The sequence below is a fragment of the Poecile atricapillus genome, chromosome 1 (assembly GCF_030490865.1).
Source record: "Poecile atricapillus isolate bPoeAtr1 chromosome 1, bPoeAtr1.hap1, whole genome shotgun sequence".
NCBI lineage: Eukaryota > Metazoa > Chordata > Aves > Passeriformes > Paridae > Poecile > Poecile atricapillus.
This window is the reverse complement of record NC_081249.1, coordinates 132,322,516-132,344,105: the sequence shown is the minus strand read 5'-3', so window position 1 is coordinate 132,344,105 and position 21,590 is coordinate 132,322,516. Positions and strand designations below refer to the sequence as shown.

At 37.5% G+C, this 21,590-nt stretch overlaps 1 protein-coding gene across 1 annotated transcript in view; it reads right to left on the bottom strand.

Annotated features, from left to right (window-relative positions):
• The window catches only part of OTOG (otogelin), a 92,413-nt gene that overhangs the window by 24,976 nt on the left and 45,847 nt on the right, over positions 1–21,590 (bottom strand). Inside the window, exons 25-36 of the mRNA XM_058829527.1 lie at positions 20,638–20,776; positions 20,253–20,387; positions 19,024–19,170; positions 18,323–18,442; positions 17,348–17,464; positions 16,364–16,520; positions 15,368–15,394; positions 12,775–12,942; positions 10,433–10,711; positions 3,258–3,375; positions 2,501–2,580; positions 247–2,119 (exon numbers count right to left, since the gene is read on the bottom strand). Coding sequence (XP_058685510.1) covers positions 247–2,119; positions 2,501–2,580; positions 3,258–3,375; positions 10,433–10,711; positions 12,775–12,942; positions 15,368–15,394; positions 16,364–16,520; positions 17,348–17,464; positions 18,323–18,442; positions 19,024–19,170; positions 20,253–20,387; positions 20,638–20,776 — 3,360 coding nt within the window. The remainder of the gene's footprint in view (positions 1–246; positions 2,120–2,500; positions 2,581–3,257; positions 3,376–10,432; positions 10,712–12,774; positions 12,943–15,367; positions 15,395–16,363; positions 16,521–17,347; positions 17,465–18,322; positions 18,443–19,023; positions 19,171–20,252; positions 20,388–20,637; positions 20,777–21,590) is intronic.

Here is a 21,590-nt window from a genome sequence, read left to right as displayed (position 1 = left end):
GGGGACAGAGAGGACTTTTCTTTGCCTGACATTATTTTTTTGGTTGTTATGAACTGACTGCTGAATTCAGAGGCTGGGGAGAATGTGGCATCAGTGATATTCACTAGTGATTTTTCATCTGGTACTGTTGTTATTGAACTTGAATGTTCTAATATAGAAGATAAAATAGAGAAAGTTGGGACTGGAGAGGTCTTTTCTGTTGTTAACATAGATTTTGATACAGTTGTTCTTGGGTATAAAGAGGTCATTCCAGGGGTTGTATGCATGGGACTGGGGGTTGTCAGTGATGCTTCTTTTCCATCTGAGGGTAGGGAAGAAAGAGAAATGTTTAAAGAGATTAGAGAACTTGATGGTGAAAAAGTCAAAGCAGATGGCTTTCCAGTAGAGATGGTAGTAATACTTTCTACTTGTGATTTATCAGGCTGTGTTGACAGCAATGTGGTTTCAGTCACACTACGGAGAGAATGTGGAGATCCAGTGATGGATGTTCTTTGAAGTGATTCTCTTTCTGTAGCTATAAAAGGAGCTGTGGTGCTTTCTTTGGTTTTCACTGCTGTTGTGGCAACACTACCTGAATATGCTGGAGTGCTTGTCTTCACTGTACCTGAAACCAGAGCTGACTTGTATTCAGTAGATATTTTTCCAGAAAACAAAGTTGACTTTGTTGCTAATTCAAGAGGGGATGTTATTTTGGACGTTACCTTAACAGACAAAGGTGTCACACTGATAGTCTCAGCCACGACAGGATATTTAGTGTAAAATGTAGTCAGGAACTCGGTTGTGTTTAGAACTGTGTGTAAGGGATACCCTGTAGTTGAAACTGTTTTAAATGTTTTTTTTAGTTCACCTGAAGCTGCAGAAGCAGGAGTAGGAGCAGACACTGCGGGTCTCTTTGTAGAAAGAATGAAGGATTTTTCAGCACTAGAACTAGGATGTGGTGAATAGGGAGGAAAATAGGAACTTGACGTATGCTCCACATGAGATGTTATTTTTGGGATTTCCTTTTTATGAGTTGTAAATGATAAAGTTGTTTCCGATGATCTCTCTTGGGTTTGTAGAGTTGTCATCTTTGGACCTAGAGTCGTAGTGAAAAGAACCTCTGGAGTACCAGTCAGGTGTTGAACCATTCCAAGAGGAGGTTCTGTAGCTGTCTTTCCTAATGAAATAGGTGGCGTGGATCTTGGTGAAAATGTAGTCTTCACAGTCTGTTTGGTTAAAACAGCTGCTGCTTCTGTTGTTGCTGAAGATGCTGGCTTTAACAAAGATGAAGTAGTGAGTATAGGAGAAAATGATGTCACTGTAACATTAGCTACTGCAGTAAAAAACTGTTCTACACTTATTTTTGTCCCTTCTGAAGTTCCTGTTAGGTTTACTGTTGGTGTATATGAAGGCACATCCAGAGGTGATGTAGAAAACTGTGGCACATACACAGTAGTTTTATCTGTTACTGACTCAAATGAACTGGGAGTAAATATTTTAAGTCCTTCTGGTTTTACCTGTGCTTCTTTTGTGGGAAGTGTTCTTGTGGCCATTTCCAACAACTCCATTACTTTAGTTTTAACTGGCATTTCTGTTGTTCTAAGTACAAGTGGTGTCCCAGTAAAAACAGAAGTAGCAATTGGTTTGCTCTCCGATTCTGTTCTTGTCGTCACTGCACGTGTAGCAGTTGCTGTCTGAGGTTCTGTAGCCCTCAGCAGCTTAGTGGGGCCACTACTGATCAGCTGTATCCTTGTGGAAGTTTCTGAACTGACAGTAGATGGAAACAAAGGAGAAACATCAACAGAAGCAGACAAGCTTACATTAGATTCTGTTGTCCCAGTCATCGCTGCGGTGCTTCTCCCCGATGTCACTTCTGTTGACTGCAAAGAAATACTTGGCAATGAAGTTATGGCTGGAAGTGTTTCATTTGATGCAATAGCCAAAAATTCCAGTTTCCCTGTAGTTGAAGTGAGTTGCAATTTTGAAGCAAGTGTTGTTTCTGTGTCCTTTGCTTCAGGTACAGGAAATGAAGTTACCCGTCCACTGATAATTGCCGAACTTGCACTTGGTGTTAAATGTGGAACTGCTGGGGTCTGAATGCTAAGAAGCAAAGATGGACTATCATCTGCAGGTTCAATGCCTGAAATCAAACACAAGAAACCAGCCTGAAATTCATGAATAGTTATAGTGATGGAGCCAGCAGATTGATCTTTTCAACTGCCTTTGAACTTCTAAAACTCATAGACAAATTAAAAAAATATTTTTTTAAAATCATTTGCTTGACATCTAATGTTACTGAAATGTTTTATGAAGAAAGGACATAAAGAACATCTTTCTTAGTTTAAAATTTGTCTCATATTTGAGGAATTTAATAGTTTTAACTAAAATGTATGTTTAGTGAGCTCAAGGTTAACATTACCAAGGTCACAGATGTAGGCACTGATACTGAAATTATGACTAAAGAACTAATTAATTAAGTCTAATATATGATATATATATATATATAAGTTTTCAGACATACAGTCTTCAAAATACACGCATCTTTGAGTGATTTCATCCAGCAACATGTTGAGAGGACACACAGGGATGCATCCTTCCACTCTAAAAGAAAAACAATTAGTATTAATTAGTTGAATAGTATCTTCTGGATCGCACATTCAGCTTCAGGAAGAAAAATCTATATATAAAGTATATTTAAGCAGACAGTCTGGTTTGCCTCAGTGTACTCCTTCAAAATGCCATTGCATGACTTCTATTCCCATTCAGATCTAAGAGAAAGCATGGACTCTGTGACACTCAGCTTTTGAAATGAAGTCACAGGTTCAAGAGTGAATACTATTGCTAAAAGAAATACCCACTATTTTTACACGTCAAAATCTGAGTGTCAGTTTTACCAGATTTAGCACAGATTCCACTTTGCAGGAAAAAGCAGGGCCAGATATAGCTCTTGCAATGACATAATGGAAAAGCAAGGGCACAACTGTTTGAAACAAAGTTGTGATAACCTCTCTTTATTAATACTCTATAATACTCCCAAAATTAAAGTTACAAATATAGCAGTTATTCCAGAACCTGACAGTACACTAAAGGCTGAAATGTCATGTTAATGTGGCTGCAGCAGCAGGTTTTATTCCATTTCTTTCCTCTTTCACTTACCTCCTTACCCAAAACCACAGTCCTGATACATTAGGTGTACATTTGGGCCCTTGTATTCCTACTATCCTGCTTAAGCGTCTCACCTAAATTACACACTTTTCCATAAAAATACAGACACTTACTTCGGTACTGTCTGACAGTTTTTCCCCAAAGGGTCCCTGCATGTCTTGAAACAAGGGCTTGTGCAGGCATCATAACGCCACTCACACGTAGAACGGGACAGAAGCTTAAATTTGACATCTGAAAAACAACAAAGATCTGTTATTTCTTACATTTCTTGAAACCCACACAGATATATACCACTAAGAGGCATGCCTCACATTCACTGTAGCATCTACAGTGCTTATTGAAAGCCTTTCAAGTCACAGAATAGCAACACAAATTCAAACGCACTCCAGCCCTCCCCTGTCTCCACGCAGAGCAGTTTCCTGCACAATGCTGGATTAGCCCAGTGGTTCTTCCAACACCTGCAAGATCTACATGATATGTCTGGATTTCAGTCCTGCACTGTGACAGCCCAGCCCAGCTCTTCTAGAAGCAGGCAGGAGGGCAGTAACATTTCCTGTTCAATCATGCTTGCCGAAGACACCCATCATCATGACCTCTAAACTGGTCAACCTGAGCTCAGAGCAATGTTGTGCAGAGCCTATAAAGAGTAACTGCTCTTAAACAATGTTTACATTAAACACCAGAAGGAAAATGCTAACTACTTAAAAATAATTTCAATTTTTATTTTTTTTAAGTCTTTTTAAAGTTTTCCTGATATTTGCTTGACTGAGGTAGGAGGAGTAGCTCTTCTACATCTTCCTGAAGATAGTCAAATTTTCCATGAAGGTACTGAGAAATTTTTTTTTCTGCAGTTTAGGGAATCTGCACTTACACGTAATTATCTCTGTCATTATTAACCATTCATAACTTCTCTTAAAATATGAATAATTCTCTTAAAAATAGAAATCAAACTCAGACAAAAGGGTGTGTATGTTGCCATCTAGTGTTACCCCTTTTACATTTCATTTTATCCAGGAATGTAATTTGTTACTGCTTTAAAAAATGCAATTCTTATGACAGTAAAATATGCATTTATTATGTTCTTATGAGAAATTAAGTACAGGTAACTGAATTTTTCTGTGACCCCTTCTAGTGACACCATAAGCTACATAAATCTAACAGAGGAAGGGAATTTTTTCCATACATTTTGGTGACTGATGTATGAGGTTTTGTACGCATGGATTGGTTGAGCAGTAAGGTTTAAGGACCAAAGAAAATATGTAGCAGAAATACAAGGTTTAAGGATAAAAAGAAGACATATGGCAACAAGACAAAGCATATCAGAGACCTGTTGGCACGGGCAATCACCAAAAACAGCGATAACAGTAAATAAATCCAAGCTGAATCTAGAAAAATCTCATTCATTAGACTATCCTAGATTGAGTATGAAGACAAATCCATAGCTTTTAGCTCCAGCTACAGAACTCACCATTAATCACAGCGTAATTTTCAAACACAATAACAGTACAAGCTTGCAGAAGACAGTCTGTAACCTGATGAAGAATGATAGTTTCTCAATTTAGCAGAACGGTGGTCATGAATTAACACTTCCAAGTGTTGGGATTAACATACCATCTCCCATTCCCCTAATGAACCTAGACTTTCATGAAATGACAGACACATTTTCCTCAAGCTTTCCTACAGACTAAGCTCACGGAGTTCGGTGGTGTTGCATGCCTTGGCAGGATTTAGGGTGAATCTCCACGTAAATGCATAGCATTTGTTGAGTGTTTCATAAATGCAGCTTTCAGTCAAGAATGACTGAAAAAAATTTGCTTGTTTGCAAATTTTGTCTCTACTGCTACAAGAAGAACTATGGACAACAGAAGAATTTGTGAACCTGGTCATAAAAAATTGCTTCCAATGAGCTGTAGAACCAACGGTCATTTAATTTTCCAGTCAAGGGATTTTAGAGAATTGAGTATGCCTGGCCAAACTGTACCAGTGCTTTTAGTGTGCAAACTACACTAAAGAACACATCAAATCACCACAGCAAGAGTTGAGCACTTGTTTGAATTGGTTTCCTTTTTCTCAGAAAGTTTTCAGGATGCCTCTGTAAACCCATAAGATATGATGATACCTGTGCTTTGTTATGAATTGTGGGAAAATTCTTTAGACTATTAAAAAAAAAATCAGTTCAGTAATCCATCACATTTAAAGTTTTCACTATTGTCAACCTAAGTTCTGGAATGCCTGAGCATCCCAAGGATCAAGCCACTGCAAAACAAGACAAAAAACAGCACAAAAACACCTGCTCTGCACTGGTGCAGCCTCACCTCAAGTCCTTTGTGCAGTTCTGGTCACCACATTATAAAAAAGGACATTCAGCTGTTAGAGAGCACCCAAAGGAGCAAGGAAGATGGTGAAGGGCCTTGAGGGGAAGCCACATGAGGCTGAGGTCACTTGGTCTGTTCAGCCACCTCCAACACATGCTTCCCATTTTTTTAATACTTAAATTCCCCCTCCAGCAACCAGTAACATGAGCTTACAGTAGCCTGTACAACAGCAGAGTTCCCTCACCACAAAACAATGATACACAGTTTACAGACAACGAATCAAGCTTCTGGTACCAGGCATGTGTTCCTCAAAAGGACTCCTTCATGGCATTTGGAATGACCATGTGTCTCCTTGTCAAGTCTACCAGCATTTGTCTCCTGTTTGGTGACACAGCAAATCCTTTCCAAAATGGTGACTTATGTCCTGGGTGACAGTGGCTCCAGCTGATGTGCCAGCTGAGCCCACAGTTCTCTCACCCAACTGGGACTGAGCTCATCAACACACTACAATACAGCAGAAACTCCTTGTAGGAGCACAGGTAATACATTGCCAAAGACAATATATTAAGAGATATTTCCCAGCTCCAATGTGTTACACTTTCTTGAACATCAAAGAAGCATTTTCTTCCCTGCAATGTTTTATTTTCTTCTTCATGGTTTTCAAAAATGAAACTAGGATAACAACAGTAGTTGGTACCATTTAATGAAGATTTTTACTATTTTATCACCGACAGACCACGAGGTTCTGCTGAGCCACAACCACCTTTCTTAGTAACTTGTCCACTTCTTTTTGACAATTCCTAATGTTCACAAGTTCACCTGACCTTAATTTTCTATGCTGACTTTTATGTCATTTACTATTATTAGAATCTCTGTAATATTAATCATTCCAAGTTATGCTCAAAAAAAAAAAATTTGAAATGTTCCAGTGTTAATAAAAGGTTGTATTTAAAATAAAGGTCTAAAATATAATTTAAAAAAGTATTTGGATTTTCATTCTTACCTGATGGTAAGTGTTTTGTGGTTTTTTTTAAATAAAATTCTAATAGGCACAAATACTGCTTTAGAATTAGTTCTATTTATAATGGAGGTAAAACTCTGCTTGGTAACTTAGATTGCGCCTGTCTCCTCAGTTACAAGTTTAGAAACATGAAATCCTATCTACCCACTTAACACACAAACTAGTAACAAACCTTGCTCATGACTTCTAAGTTTCTGCCATGAGAAATGTAAGCAAATATCACTGGAAAAATTAAACTTTGTGCCCAGCCAAAACATCACTGGAAGCAAAGTGTAATTATCTACCTCTCATCTACTTACGGTTCAGTTTACTATTACAATGTTAACACAACTCTTTAATCTCCTCCTATTTATTCAGCCAAAAATGGTAGATCAAACGTTTGAGTTTGGAGCATAAAAAGGAAAGATGTTATTGTACAGTAACCTCAGTCTGATTGTAGGAGCTACCAAGCAGATGTGTTCAGTAGCACACATGGGATTTGAGGGTACAACAGCAGTTGCTCAGCATTTTCCAGCCCCAGGGCCCATGTCATGATCTTTCAGGCCAGCAAAGCACAGGAGCTCAAATTCAACTCAACAGCAACTCATTATGAGTGAATCAGGACACTCCAGAAAATTAATTCTACTGATGGAAATGGATTAGAATAAATTGATGTTAAAATAGTCTGTAGTATCATGTGCTAAACTGACTTAAGGTAAAGAGATGGTTTTGTAAAAAACTTTTTCATAAAAATGAATTTAATTTGCAGTTTTGCACCATGTTTCTAAATGTGATTCAGTTAATTAAAATACCAAGATTAAAGAGAACTGAAAGTGCTCTGTGCACACCTCTATGCAGTGTGCCTATACTTAGTGCATCTTGATATTTTAGTTTTAGTTTTAGCTGAAAATTCTCTCTAAAACCTTTTATTTACAGCAAGTCAGCTATTACAGCACATAACTAGCATTATTAAATACTTTGTTGTAGAATTTAGAGGGAAAGTCACATTTCATAACATACCTAAAATAACTCACAGTGGTCCTAAATGGGTGACAGTTATATGAATGATAACAGGTAACTAGTTTGAGCAGATTAGTTTTAAAAAGGGTAAGAAAACAGCAGCTATATCCATCAATTCCCTACAAACACTGATTTCCCAGCAACCTCAAAAGGGAATTGATTGCTCTTACCAGACACCTTTATGCTTGTCCATCTAGTAAGAGTCTTTCTTTTGACTGAATACATACCAATTCATTTGCCAGTAAAATAAAATCCTGAATAGAATACAAAAACATATTTTCTTGTAAGTACACACTACATCTCAAAATTCGGTCTTCTACTCAATTTCGTCAAATGTTTCTAGGAACGGGACAGCAGAAAAAGCAAAGTATAAGGAAAATAACCCAATTTTAAAGCTGAAGTGACTTCTCATGGCAAATAATTCACGGCCTTGGTGTATCCCAATGTGACAATATTTATTGCAGTGAAACTGGAAAAAGTGACCCATCAGCTGACTTTTAAACAGGTATGTGTCTACTGCTGTGGTGATTAGGTCGCATAAAATTCTTCCTTTTGAATGTGCGTCACAGAGCATGAAGAAGTCTCATGAGGAACTTTCTGGCCAAGGGGATTTACTGGGCCTATTATTCTGCTCCTGATATTTATCCTCTGATTCCGCAGGAATAGCTGTTCCCGGTTCAAGAGTTTCTGATCTAATATGCAAAGCATTTACAATAGTCAGCAGGAAACCCAATACTCTTTTGCCTGCGCACTCTGGAGCTGGTGTAACTTTTCCATTAACTTAAACAAATGCTGCTGTATTTTTAGACCATGTAATTACCCTACATCAGCAGGCTGGCCCTTGTGAAAGTACACTGGAGAAAGATTGGAGCCCTATGCTCCTCTGCTTATAAAACTCTGAAACCCAAGCCCTCGGATGTGGTGATTAATGAAATACCTCTTGATCATTTGATCCGATCTCGCTTGCTGAGGTAAATTGTTTTAGTTTTCCATTGGCATAAATAGGATTTCTGGTATAATGACTGGAGGGTAAAGACTTCGCACTTGAAAAGACATACCATTCTGTGTTAATGGACGACCACTGAGAATTGGAACATGCTTTAAACTTCTTCATTCCTTCCTCAAAGATAAAAGACTGAAGAGAAATTTTTGGTATGTCCCAAAAAAGATCCTTGCTTGAAATGCTGCACGAACATCCTGATAATAACATTAGCCCTCTAATTCTGCTGTTCAAAAACCTCAACAGCTCTGTGATTACAAGCATTTGTCAAGAGGCAACAGGCATTTGGCAATGACAAAATCTGTCATTTTTCTGAAGTTGGAGTGTGCCAGTCAACAGCTGCATTATGCTGTCAGCGTAATGTACTGCAAAACATCGGCAGATTCACAATGACACCATTAACACTTTAATTCGGTGTTTTGATAACAAGATCCACAAGGCATACAGTTAGTCTCTTCTGTCACAGAAATCAGAGGTTGCTTCAGGTTTGTCTGTGTCACAATTCAACACGGTCACTGTAAAACATGGCCAGGCCATGCTTGATTTGATACAATATTTTATTTTCCTTTTTCCTTGTAAAACACATTTCAGTTTCAGAGAACGAACAACTGATTTTCAAACATGGTATTGCCAGGAACACTTACTAAAATCTGCTAAATAAATATATAAGTAACTAATGCATTTAAAACTACAGTACATAAAGTTTAAGAACATAATCACTTGCAGTTATTTTGGAATTACATACACTACACTTGGTTTCAGCAAGTAATTGCTGTCACTGAATTTCATAAAGGAGTATGTTTGCTGTATCTAATGCATTAAGGCAAGTAAAAGCTAAAGCAAAGAGCAGTTACATGAATAATCTGCTTAGCTTTATTTTATATGCCAATATTACTTCTGGCATGGTTTTCCTGACCTCCAAGGCCATCTTCATTTCAGTCTATGGTTCCACTGGCTTAAGAATATGCGAAAACTGTAACTCTTATTATTTCTTTTCCTTACTAATCTAAAAAAAACAAAAAAAAAACCCACAAAAACAACAAAACAGAAATAGCTTAACTGACTTTTTTTTATGTGTGTTTTTGTCATCAGCTCTTGGAGGAGCAACATCTGCAGCCAGCTCCTATGAAGGGATCCTCAGAGTGAATATCTTCTTCATTTCTTATCCTAATGTCCCAGTGGAATTATGGAACTATTATGGGAATGTGGATCTCACAGGTAGGCAGAAACATCCTCACAGCAATCTGTTTTTTATTCAAAAGCTGTATCTGTTCAAGGAACATCAGGGAAATGAACACCTGGATCCCCAGGAAGGGGTGAATACCCCCAACTAGATGACAAAACTAGCAGTTAACATCCCAACAGGCACAGCATCTCTGAGTGGGTAGTGGATAAAAGTCAAGGTGTTTTTCAGGAGAAAATGAGGTTTGAAAGCTGTAAGCTACAGGCCGTGTCCTTAGCATTGGATGGCATTACTCCCGAGGAGTACAGAAGATTACAGAGAATTCACTGAAGAGAAATCTCCCCCTTGGTACCAGGCAAAGGAGAGAAAATGTTGTCCACACACCTTAACTTTTAGAGATCTTTTCTTTTCCCTTTCTGAATCCATTATTTATGAGTATGAATGCTCTACTCCTAAATAATTTTCTTACCACCTCCACAGCAAGCATTGCCCAGAACTATACACTAGGATACGCATTTCCAAACCCATTCAGTAAATAAAACAAAATTGTGTGTTATTAAATGGCCTTTCACAAGAAAATACGATCTCATCTTCACTACAATGCTCAGGGAAAAATATTTTGAGCCTGGATGTCGTGGAGTTCCCACAGCTCCCAGTAAGGTAGAGGAGAGGTAAACAGTCCCATCACCTCTGAAAATAACAGCACCATTTAGCCTGGATTTGCACAGGTAGAAAACTGCTGTTCTTAGTATTCAAGTACTAATACCTACCTACAAGTTTAAAAAGAGTTGACAGTCTGAACTCCTCTGAATGATGGTACTTCAAAAGCTCAACTGAAGAGGCTGAAGTGTGGATGAAATATCCTGGTTTTGCAAATGACTCAAAGGAACTGTACCCTGAAAGCCACGTATTTTTGTGAATGACAAATGTAGATCTGTTGTGAAAATCTTCTGATTTTTTCCATTTAGAAACAACAAGGGTATTATTGGAAACTAGTTGAAGAAAATAATTTGGTCTCTCAGCTGTCTCAAATGAAATCAAGCTGGAATCTGAAAAAAAAAACAAAACAGAGGAAAGCACACAGAACTTATTTATTTGCTGATATGTGCATAATAAACCAAGTTCATTCGGATGTACCATTACTGATACTAGCAGCATGAGGAATAGAAATTGACTTTGGCCTTACCAGTGAAAACAGCCTCAATCTTGTAAGAAAATGTATGAATTGCAGAGTGCTAGATTGTGATGGTTATTTAGTTTTCTAAATACTCCATAGATTTCAACAGGAATACAAAGATATTGAGACATTTGCCCACACAAGGATAAAGGAATATAGCCCTGCAGTCACAGAGAACTTAATTTACAGTCTTTACTAAGCCATTTATTTAATAAAAACTTTAACTCCATCTAACTAGCTTTAAAAATAACATTTGCTATCAGGAATTGATAGCTTAAAAGCTCAGCCTTTCATTAAAAATAAATTAAAAACCTGTAGTTTGCATTCAGCTCTCTAGCTCTCCCTCTAAGAGCATTACAGGAAAATTTTTTTTCTGGCAAATGTTCCCTCACGATACCTTACCCTGCAGTACTTCTGATATCAAGCAGCCTCTGTACAGCTAATTGCGGGGCATCAGATCTTGAGCCTATTACAGGCATCTGTTGCTCACAGAATTACTTCATTCTATTGTGCTGTAAACTCTGCTACTCTCTTGAAAACAGACATTAATCTACTGTAAAATCAACTAACTCTCCAGAACTGGGTAGCATTTCTTAAAAAAAAAAAAAAAAAAAGCATAGAAAACAAATGCTCTCTATTAAAAGGATATGTTATCACATTCTGCTATAACACTTCTGGAAGACCACCTTGTTTTCTGAGCATAAAAGCTTCAGATAATCTGAAAAACCTAGCAGTACTAATGAATGCCTTTTTATGAAGTGTCTGTAGCAAGTAGCCCTTTGATAAGTAACAAAGGACAGTCAGCATGATTTTTAACACCTGCTATATAACCAATCAGTGCATTAATGCCCTAAACTCTCCATTATCCTGGAATTGCCTGAAATTGTTAAGATATGCATTTTGCTGAGGTACCATAGAGTCAAGAATGTCCTACAATGATACATCATATTGATTGTACAAATTCCTCATGACCAAACGATGAAATGCCGTTTGCTCAAACTGGACCATAAGGTAAAATTCTATTTGCCAGGTTAAATTCTGAGCAAGAGATTTTTACAGGGGAAGAGAACAGTAGGACTGACCTTCCCTTTCTAAACATAAATTGAACACAATGTACAAGTGCCTCAAAACTATGACTAATAAAAGAATTCTGTCCCCAGCTATTCTGTTACATGAGCTCTTGTGTCAGTTCTAGAGACAGCAGTATTAGTAATCAAATGCTTATCACTTTTTTAAGTGACCCATATCCCTCCTTTGATTTCACTAAGACAGCAACCTTCAGGCTGTCCTAAGAGCTCATCAGGGGACTCTGGTCAGTAAAGCCATTGATACCCAAGGGCTCAGTGGGCACTAAAGCTGTACATGCAGACAACTTCAGCATTTAATTAATGTCACAAATGCTGGATATACTCTGATAGGCTTTCTGCACGTCTGAAGGTGTGCAACACACTTTTTATCTGATGAAGAAGGAAGTTTCCTTCAGGGAAAACTTAAGTTGGGACCCAAAGGCGACAAATTTTCAGCACTCACCCTTACAGAGCTCAGTTAGTGCCAAAGGGCATCTCTGTGTGTGTGGGGAGACAATGAGTTATGGTGGCAGTGGGAGGGAAGGAGGGAGCATTTTTCTTGCAACATTTCTCTCCCATTCTTTCCCACTTCCACCAGAAGGGTAAAGAGAGCAACACACATGGAGTACTGGGCTGCAGTACTAGTTTGGTGCTTCTGAAGGCTGCGGTGTGGGGAGGCAGCTGCTTTTCAACCATTTACATAGCTACAATCTAAAACCCACCAAAGAAAATTTTGGCAGACATTTAAGTGCACGTTCAACTGACTGATATAGCAAAGATTTTTTTTTTTTTAATCCAGGTCTATTCTTAAAGACAGGGGCAGAGCTTGCTCTGTCTCATGTAAGATGCTATGTTATTATGACTTTACCATGTGCTTTGGGTTTATAAAGTCCTGAAGTCAGCATAAAGCTCACTACGTGCCCAGGGACAATATCATCTTCTTTCACGGGGAAAACAACACCATCCACCAATTTTGCTGCTATTACGAATTTTCCATCCAAATAGCTGACAAGTTTGTATGGACCTTTTCCCAGAGCTGTGGAGAAAAAAACAATTATTTTTCATGTCAAGTGTCACAAATGCTCGAGCTCTAAACATTAGGGCAGAGCATGCAAAGAAAAACACATCTCACCACTCTGAAAATAAATCTAGGTGCCATGCAGTAAACGTGAATGAAAACAAAAAACTTTTTTTAGAAAACACATGTTCTGAAAATGATTGAGAATACCTCCTTTCAATTTTCAATTTTCATGATTAGCTTCTCCTTTTAGTCCCTCTCATATGCTTTGGTTTCATAATCACTTTATTGAATTTAGCTGACCCCTCGGTTATTTGACTTAGGATCCTTCTAAACTATTTATTTGTATGGTTGAACTGATTATATTCTTCTCACTACTCTCTAAAACCTATTTTATTAATGTCCAAAGCATGAGGCATATTGCAGAGAATAAAATTTTGTTGTCAACAAGCATCAAAAAACTCCTTGAACAGTGAAGATACAAACATAGCCAGTGTAAAGTAAGACAAGAAGAAATCAGCATCATAAGCAAAGAATGGTCATATTTTATCTATAAGTAAAAAAAAGCCAAAAACATGCAGTTCTTTTACAAACCTTAAAATGCCACACCTTCTCATTTAGATCAAATTTTACTGCAGAAAAATAGTTTAGAGTTTATTTTTAAATGTTCAATCTATTTTTGTTAAGTTCTCTGTTAAAATTAGACATTTTCTGCTTCACCTCAGCAGTTCACCTCATTACTGTTTTACCCACAAGCCAGGACATGGCAAGCAGATAGCTGAGATAACTGCAGCTATCAGCTGGGGAGGCAATAGCACTGACTTTTAAAATATGTTCCAACAGGTTGAAAGTTGGACTGCAATTTGCAGCCTGCCTTCGTTCATTCTCTGGTTCTCCAAAACCTTAAAATTTATTAAGTTTTGAAATCCTAAGGATGCTACATTAGAAGCAGAGCTTTAGATTCTAACAGCATGAAAAGGTAGCCAGTTAGGACACAAGTCCATGCCCACCTGAACATGTACAAAGATACCTCCTTACCTTCAGTGCAGGGAGTTGGAAAAACATGTTTTAAATTCCTACTTAAAACATCCAGTGCTCTGGAAATATCCTTATATGTTTAAGTGTCCCACCTCAAGCCCATCCAAAAGCTGAGACCACAGCCACCAGCTGAGGATTTCCTTGGCCAAAGACAAAAGGCTTTTGCTTCTGGTAGGACTGTAACTATTTTACTCTGGATTCATCACAAAGTTACACAGAGAAAACTATTTTCTGGTCAAAGACAATTTCTTAACCTTCCTCTCTCCAAAACTACGTAATTTGGGGTCATCCTACTCTAAGTTATGTAGACAAGAATATATTCAGCATGGATATGGTTCAAACAAACCAAAAAGAAAACTGAGAATCTTCATTCACTTCTTATATTCAACTATCCTTTATTTAAATTAATTTAGATTCTTAAATGATTATTTAGATAAAATTCCCATTCATCAGTGATTTGACCCCTCTCAGAATCTTTTCAGGAGACAGTGTATGAGAAAAGGCAAATATCTTGGCCATATTTTTTGGGCCTGGCACAGTGCATACATCTGTCCTAATTTAAACCTGATCCCTTTCTGAGACCTTTCCAGGAGTGAGCTGCTTCAATATCGATCAGAAGACCAAAATACTCCACGCCATGTGGACAGACAGGCTTCTACATGAGCTTGATAAAAAGTCACAGCATAAACAGCAGGAGCTCTGACCCTTCCTCACACCAGGCTGGCTTGTGTGCCACATCTGACTGTGCAGACACGGGCAGGGTAGTTTGGAAAGAGTCTGAATATGGATTCCAGGGCTAGCACAGCACTACAGCACCCAGTGCAGGTTCAAGGTACGGTACAGCACCTTCTCCAAGATTTGCACCTCTCACTGACAGCCACTCCACTGCAGCAGCAATGTTGGCTGCTGAGGAACTTGAGGCTGGGTCAGACAGACCTAAAAGGAATGTTACTCCTCATCTGGGCACAAAAAGTTGTCATAGCTTAACAGCTACCTCCCTCTGGAGGCTGCACAGGAGCCTGTGATTTAACAACCCCCTGGGGTCTGTCCATCTTTGAACTGCACTGTGCCTTAAGCAAGTAGTGCCACTCGTACTTTTCAGCTGATGTTCTATTAATTACTTAATGATTTAATTGTTTAATCAGCCTCCATCGCTGCAAAGAAAATTAGTTAGACACACGTTCTTGGGAGAGGTCCAGGAATAAAAAGTATTATGGAATTAAAAGCAGTTGAAAAAGCAAAGTAAAGCAGCAAAACAGTATCTCGGCTAGTTGAACAACATAACATTCACAAATATTTTTATTAACACAATTGTTTTTACTCAAATATTCTAAGACTTAAATAATAATAAAAAAATAAACCGCCAACAGTCTATTGATATTTTGTAACTTCCTTTAGAACTTACCTTTGTTGAAATATTCACAATCATAAGCTAAAAAAAAAAAAAAATGCAGTTACAGGAATTCTATAGAAAACAGATTTTTTTATTCTCCTTTACGATTAAGATGTGAGCCAAATGCTCCTCCCAAATCAGATCAGATGATACACAAACATTTATTAAAACGTTACTGCCAAATATTTACTGTACTTTAGATAAAATAAATACTAATTTTAACCACACAGATTCAAATAAAGCATTGCTTCCCAGCTGGAAATACTAAGCTTACACACTAGGCTATCTTTTTGTGACCTCTAGTGGCTATGACTGAGCTTCACGCTAAAACACAGCCTTTCCATCCAAAATTAGGAGTAACCTCCTCACTCAGTGGCCATTTTACTGTGTGACCCTGAGCAAGCTGCATATTCTCTCCGTGCAACTGCAAAGTTAGAAAAATGCTTGTTTCCTTCCATCCTTTGCATCTCCCCTTCTTTTAACACATCTTTGGGCAAATGACAGTCTCCTGTTAGGCATTTCCAGTAGGTGTCAGAGAAAAAAGCCTCCGATTTTTTTGTACATTCTAAGGATTGCTGGAGAGGAATTGTAAGGGAATGACTCCACCCTGCTTAAAACCTTACTTGTTTTTCTTCAGGTCTTTATTATTTCACACTTGTTCTGGGGGCTCTAATAATGGCATGTATGTTTACTAGATATTATTAAGAAGTAAAGTTCTCCTGAAGATGGAAATCATTGAGCTGTTACCCTAATACAGACTTCCCGCAACTTCTCCTTTCACATCATAGGACGAGGAAGCAGAAAAATATCACTTTCAAACAGAGAAAGCACATCATCCATCTAGACCACAATGAAATTGGAGTGAGAGACACTGACTCATCTTCCTACCAGCGAGGCTTAGATTCGATTCATGGCCCCAGGTAACCTGGTGTGGCTGATTTTTGAGGTCTGGCTCCCATGAATGCAGGGCAGTGGCAGCCCTTGGCAATACTGGCTAAACAAACTTACGACACACTCTGGGAGACCTCCAGTCCACGGCAACTCCGTGCTGGCAGCACTGATGGGCATAGGCTGAGACACTCGTGCAGAAACACTCACAGTCACCGCCCTGGTTACAGCCACAAGTATCTGTCAAGCAGTTGGAGTAAAACCAGGTGACGTCAATCTGGAAATGAAAATATTCGCTGATCAAAAATGCTCCTCCAGAACCTGCCAAAAACACAAAGCTGTGGCTCTTTCAAAAGGCAATATATCAAACTTGGAGGTATTAAAGGTTTCACTCTCAACACTCTGACTGCAATTTCTCTGGAACATGAGAAAAAAAATGTTCATTGGAACAAACCATAACACAAATAAATGGCCCATTAAGAACAGGCATGTTGAGATGCTGACATGGACTTGTGTTTTGTATTGTTTTGTAATGTTTAAGCCCTAATAAAATGTGAAAAAACTTATGAAATAAAAGACTAAACTGATCACAAATCAGTAAAACTCAGAAATTTTAAGGAAGTCATACACATAAAATGTAAGAAATCAAAGTAAATGGGAAGCTCTTCTTTACATGTGAGTTCATATTCTCTTCATATTATCAGACAATTTCACACAAGAATTTGTTGTTTTTCCTTACAGTATCTTCAAGTCTTGTCTCAAGTGATAAAATTTCAAAGAAAACTGTCAATGCCACTTTGCTTATTGAAATATTACACATTCTAAACAGATTTACATTTGAATTTTCTAAGAATGTGTTCTTCCCATCTGACACTGCCTCTTCAATACATTTATATATGCCAGAGAAATGTGAGTGCCATGTAACACATTTCATGAAAAGCAAGCAATTGGTTATGCTTACACAAATAGCACTTGTGATTAAAAAGAAAATATCTGAAATTGGGTGTATTTTTGTCTTCATTAATTACAAAGTGCTTCGTGTTGAAGAGTATCATTTCTCTCTGTTGCTGTGTTCACTTGCTCATATACAGGACTACAACTCACCACTGGGTGGCAAGCTTCAAATGCTTCACTTAGCAGTATCCCACATTCCTTCTTGGCAAATGGCTCCCTAAGGGGGTTCAAGCTGCATGGATTTCGAATGTCAGAGCTGTCAACACACTAAACCGGGAAGCAAAATGAAGGTGAGAAATTTTTTTTATGACCACCTTGTGCTTTGAGCTTGCAAAGCTTTTTTTTCTTTTTCTGCTTGTTAGTTTTTTTAGGGAAAAGGTGAAATAAATGAATCATTTATGAAACCAAAAGAGGACTAAGATATAGAATTAAAAGCTAATGCTAATGAAGAAGAAAAGGGAAATTATACAATTTGAAGAAACGTTTCACTGGTCTGAAAGGAGCAGAAAAACATACCCATACTTACAGGTCTAAGAAGAGGTGCCAGAGAGGCCCAACCTGCAGTACTTACACCAGAACAGTCTCACAGAAAGATCACTCAGACAATGTGCATTAGGAGTGTCAGAAATCAGATCTTTTTACCCTAACTACTGGGAAGGTACATTTCTGTGAACACCACTACACCACCAGCAACATTATCTTAGAAAAAGTTATATTCCTAACTTTACAGCACACAGGACGTTTTTTCTTTCCATTGCTATGGCTGCACAGTTAAATGTTTCCCAGCTGTGAAAAATCAGTTCAACTGTCAACACACTCTAAAGTGACTTCAAAATTCTTACATTATACAAAAAACCCACTACTTTACTGTTCAAATGTAATCAAAAACATTCAAAATAACACTCTGCAGAAAAAAAGAAAAAAAGGTGATTATTTTCTTTAACCGATTATGACATCCTTAACAACCACTGCTCAGATTCAGTGCTAATTGTTTTTTGTATTGCTGCCTGACTGGTTCCTCCAGGAATGAACTTCTGGTTTCATTTGAGATGAATTTTATGATAGAACTGCAAAAAATCTACTAGCAAAATATACTAGCAAGCACATACTCTTTTTGCCATGTACCTCTACAGCTGTCCAACTGTTTCCAAACTCTTGTGAGTTTGTTAATTCAAAATTATCTGGTGTCCTCAGTTCATTTACTGTCTTCAAATCAAAATTTCCACATAATCCAGTCAATTCTCCCTGAGAAAAAAAAATATATACACAAACATATATAAAAATGTATTTTCACAAGATTAAATATTACCAGTCATGATCATTTTCAAAGCTTGCATCTTCAGCTGCTTAATTATAAATCTGTCACATTCTGATCCTTTCTCAGCTAAATTTCAGTCAAAAGAATTCAAACAAAGCTATGGAGGATATTCTATTTTGGCAATGTCACTATTATACCCTTTCAGTTATGCATCCCCCAAGCCTTTAAAGAAGGAGATGATCTTTTTGTTCAGAGAAGGGAGCTGTTAGCCAGTTATGTGGGTCTTTTTAAGCCTCAGCAAAATAACATCTGCTTCAGTCATGTAAGGAATGAGTACTAAAGGAGAGCTTTGCCACCAAGATATTTGTCTCTGGTGTTACTGAAGTTATACAGAAAAGAGTAACTAAAAAAAAAGGTAAATGAGAATGAATGTTTTCATTGACAAGGTAGCTGAATGCTTCTTTCAGTTATTTCTGACAGTCTATTCTCTGAAAAATTACATTTTATTTAGCAAGATTTACATAAATACCTCAAAGAAATGGCAGTAAGAGTGTTGATTTCTGCCTACCTGCCACTGATGACCCATCTGCACATGAACTGTTGTTCTTTGATCCCAAAGAATGGTGATATGTTCATCAGGAAAATGAACAACAGTGAAAAATCCAGCTTTCCATAACTGCATTTTTTGTAGGCCATCTATGTAACTAGATAAGCTCTGTTCAAAATAAAACAAGGGAGATTATAATGGAAATAATATCTTTATAAAATGTTCACTTGACAGGAAATTAAACACCTAAATAAAATTAACAACATGGTTCTCAGACACATCCAAAAACAAACAGAAGGCCACAGAGGGATAAATGCTTAAGCAATAGGGGCATGGATTTTGATTGTGAACTGTATTGTATTTTTGTGATTTTATAACTTTAAAAGTTGATTTTATATCAAATTTACAGGATGGGTAATGGACTGAAGATTAGGGTGTTAATGATTCATCTGGGAGGTAGATGAATAGTCCTAAAGCTCCTAATTATAATTTTCACTTAGTTATCTAAGTAATTCTATATCAGTCACATGCTTTTTGAATATGGATAGGTAAAAAAGATGCATGAAGCAGCCTCTGGAAATAAGGAATTGTCCACATATGTCCCTAGATTACAGTCTTATTTACCTAAAGCATTTTCCTCTCAATCTACTAACAATCAGACTGCACCTGATTTGTAGCATGGACTAAGATGCCCAGTTTAGCTACACAGTATCTCAAACTTCCTCTCTATAGTCAGTCTATAAACTGTAAATAGTACTATTTATACCATAATTACTTATATACTAAAATACTGAACATTTACAGAATAGAGTTTGCAGCAGTTTGGCCAGAACAAAAATGAAATTCAGGCTCTGGAAGATATACCAGGACCTGTAATTTGTTGGGATTTTTTAACTGTACAAAAATATTCCTCCTATATATTCCAGACCTGACTATGCTCTTAGTTCTAGTGGAATTAATAGCAAAACTCCCACTGACTTCAAAACACCTGCATTTCTCCTAAGATATTAAACAGGAATTAAGTCTAAACAAAAGAGTTACAATTATCTCATTTAACATTTTTGTCAAATACAGACAAGATTTTGTTTAAGGTTTTCATTGAACAATCCAGATGTGATCAGCATTCACTGTAAAGGTATTTACACTTCTCCTACTGAAGTGGCACAATAAGTTTTTGGTTATGAAAGGAAGAAACACTCAGAGAAAGTACATATGCTGCTTTTTGATCATCAGCAAGAACTGAAACTTACTGGATTCCCAGTTTCATCATCAAATACTAAAAATGATTTTCCAACATTAATGAAAATGTTTTTTCTGCAAATGATTCCAGTATTAAAGCAATCAATATTCTCTACAATGACAGAAAGACTGGTTGAAGAAGTACCCTGAGGGGGAAAAAAAAAAAGTCCATTTAAAAATATACTAATATACATATGCATAGTTACACAGCTCAGTTAGCAGAAACCTCAGTGTATGTTTATGTTATATACGACTCAAAGTCTAAACAGTAGCAAAAATGAAAAAATAGGATGTAGGACTCAATAAAATGCACAGACAGGAAGTTAAGTACAACAGTAGATTTTAACAGGTAGTTTTAAATCCGGTTTTAGAGAGGTTTTACAAAACAAGTCTCACCTTAACTAGGTAAACTTTACAAGTTCCAACAAAGTCAAAGGTGAGTCCATCGAAGGTCCTGTAGTGCCGGTCCCCATATGCCGTGCACATCGATGGGCAAGGCTGGAAGGTGCACTGAAATGATCCGTGCTGGCAAATGCTGAAAAATGCACAACCAATAATGGGAATATCAGCTGCAAGCCCAGACAAATGATTACAGCTATTGCACTGAGAAGCAAAAAACCAGAAGTTGTACAAGTGTGAGGAGTACAGAAGCATTTTGAAATCTTGTCTAGAAGCAGAACTAATTCTCTGGGAAAAAAAGTACATATTCTCTGGGAAAAAAAATTGTACATCATACCATCTAATTTTCTTCTTCCATGAGAATTTAAAGGCTCCAGAATATACAGACACCACAACAAGTCTCAAAAACCCCAAAAAATACAACCAAGAGAACCAACAAAACAAAAAACACGGTGCAAAGTAATACAATTAATTCTCTAGTGCACACCAATAACATGCCACAAGGAGAAAGCCTTCTTTTTCAGCTTCTCACCGAACATTTTTCCCTGTACAAGCCGAATCTTAGTCAAAAAGTAGCATGTCCTGTTACTAGAGTCTTCATCCATTCTCTTCTTGAATGAGAATTTCACAGAATTACCAAGGAAACATTTCAGTAGTATTATTTTGGTGCTTGGGTTCCTTAAAAGAACCATGCTGTTGGGACTTACTCTTTTTGTAGATGTCTAGATGTCATCACCCCCAGACCCCAGTCTTACAGTTTAGGAGCTCCCAGAACAGTTCAAGTTATCTCTATGGCCACCTTAAGCATCAAAGAGTTTCCACCACACATCTATTGAATGACTGTTCAGACCTCGCTGACTTCCTTTTGCAGCATAAGAGAATTAGTGGATTCTAGTAAGAGGCTTTGCAACATTGGATATTATGCCTCTTTCTGAATCACCCTCTTGCAA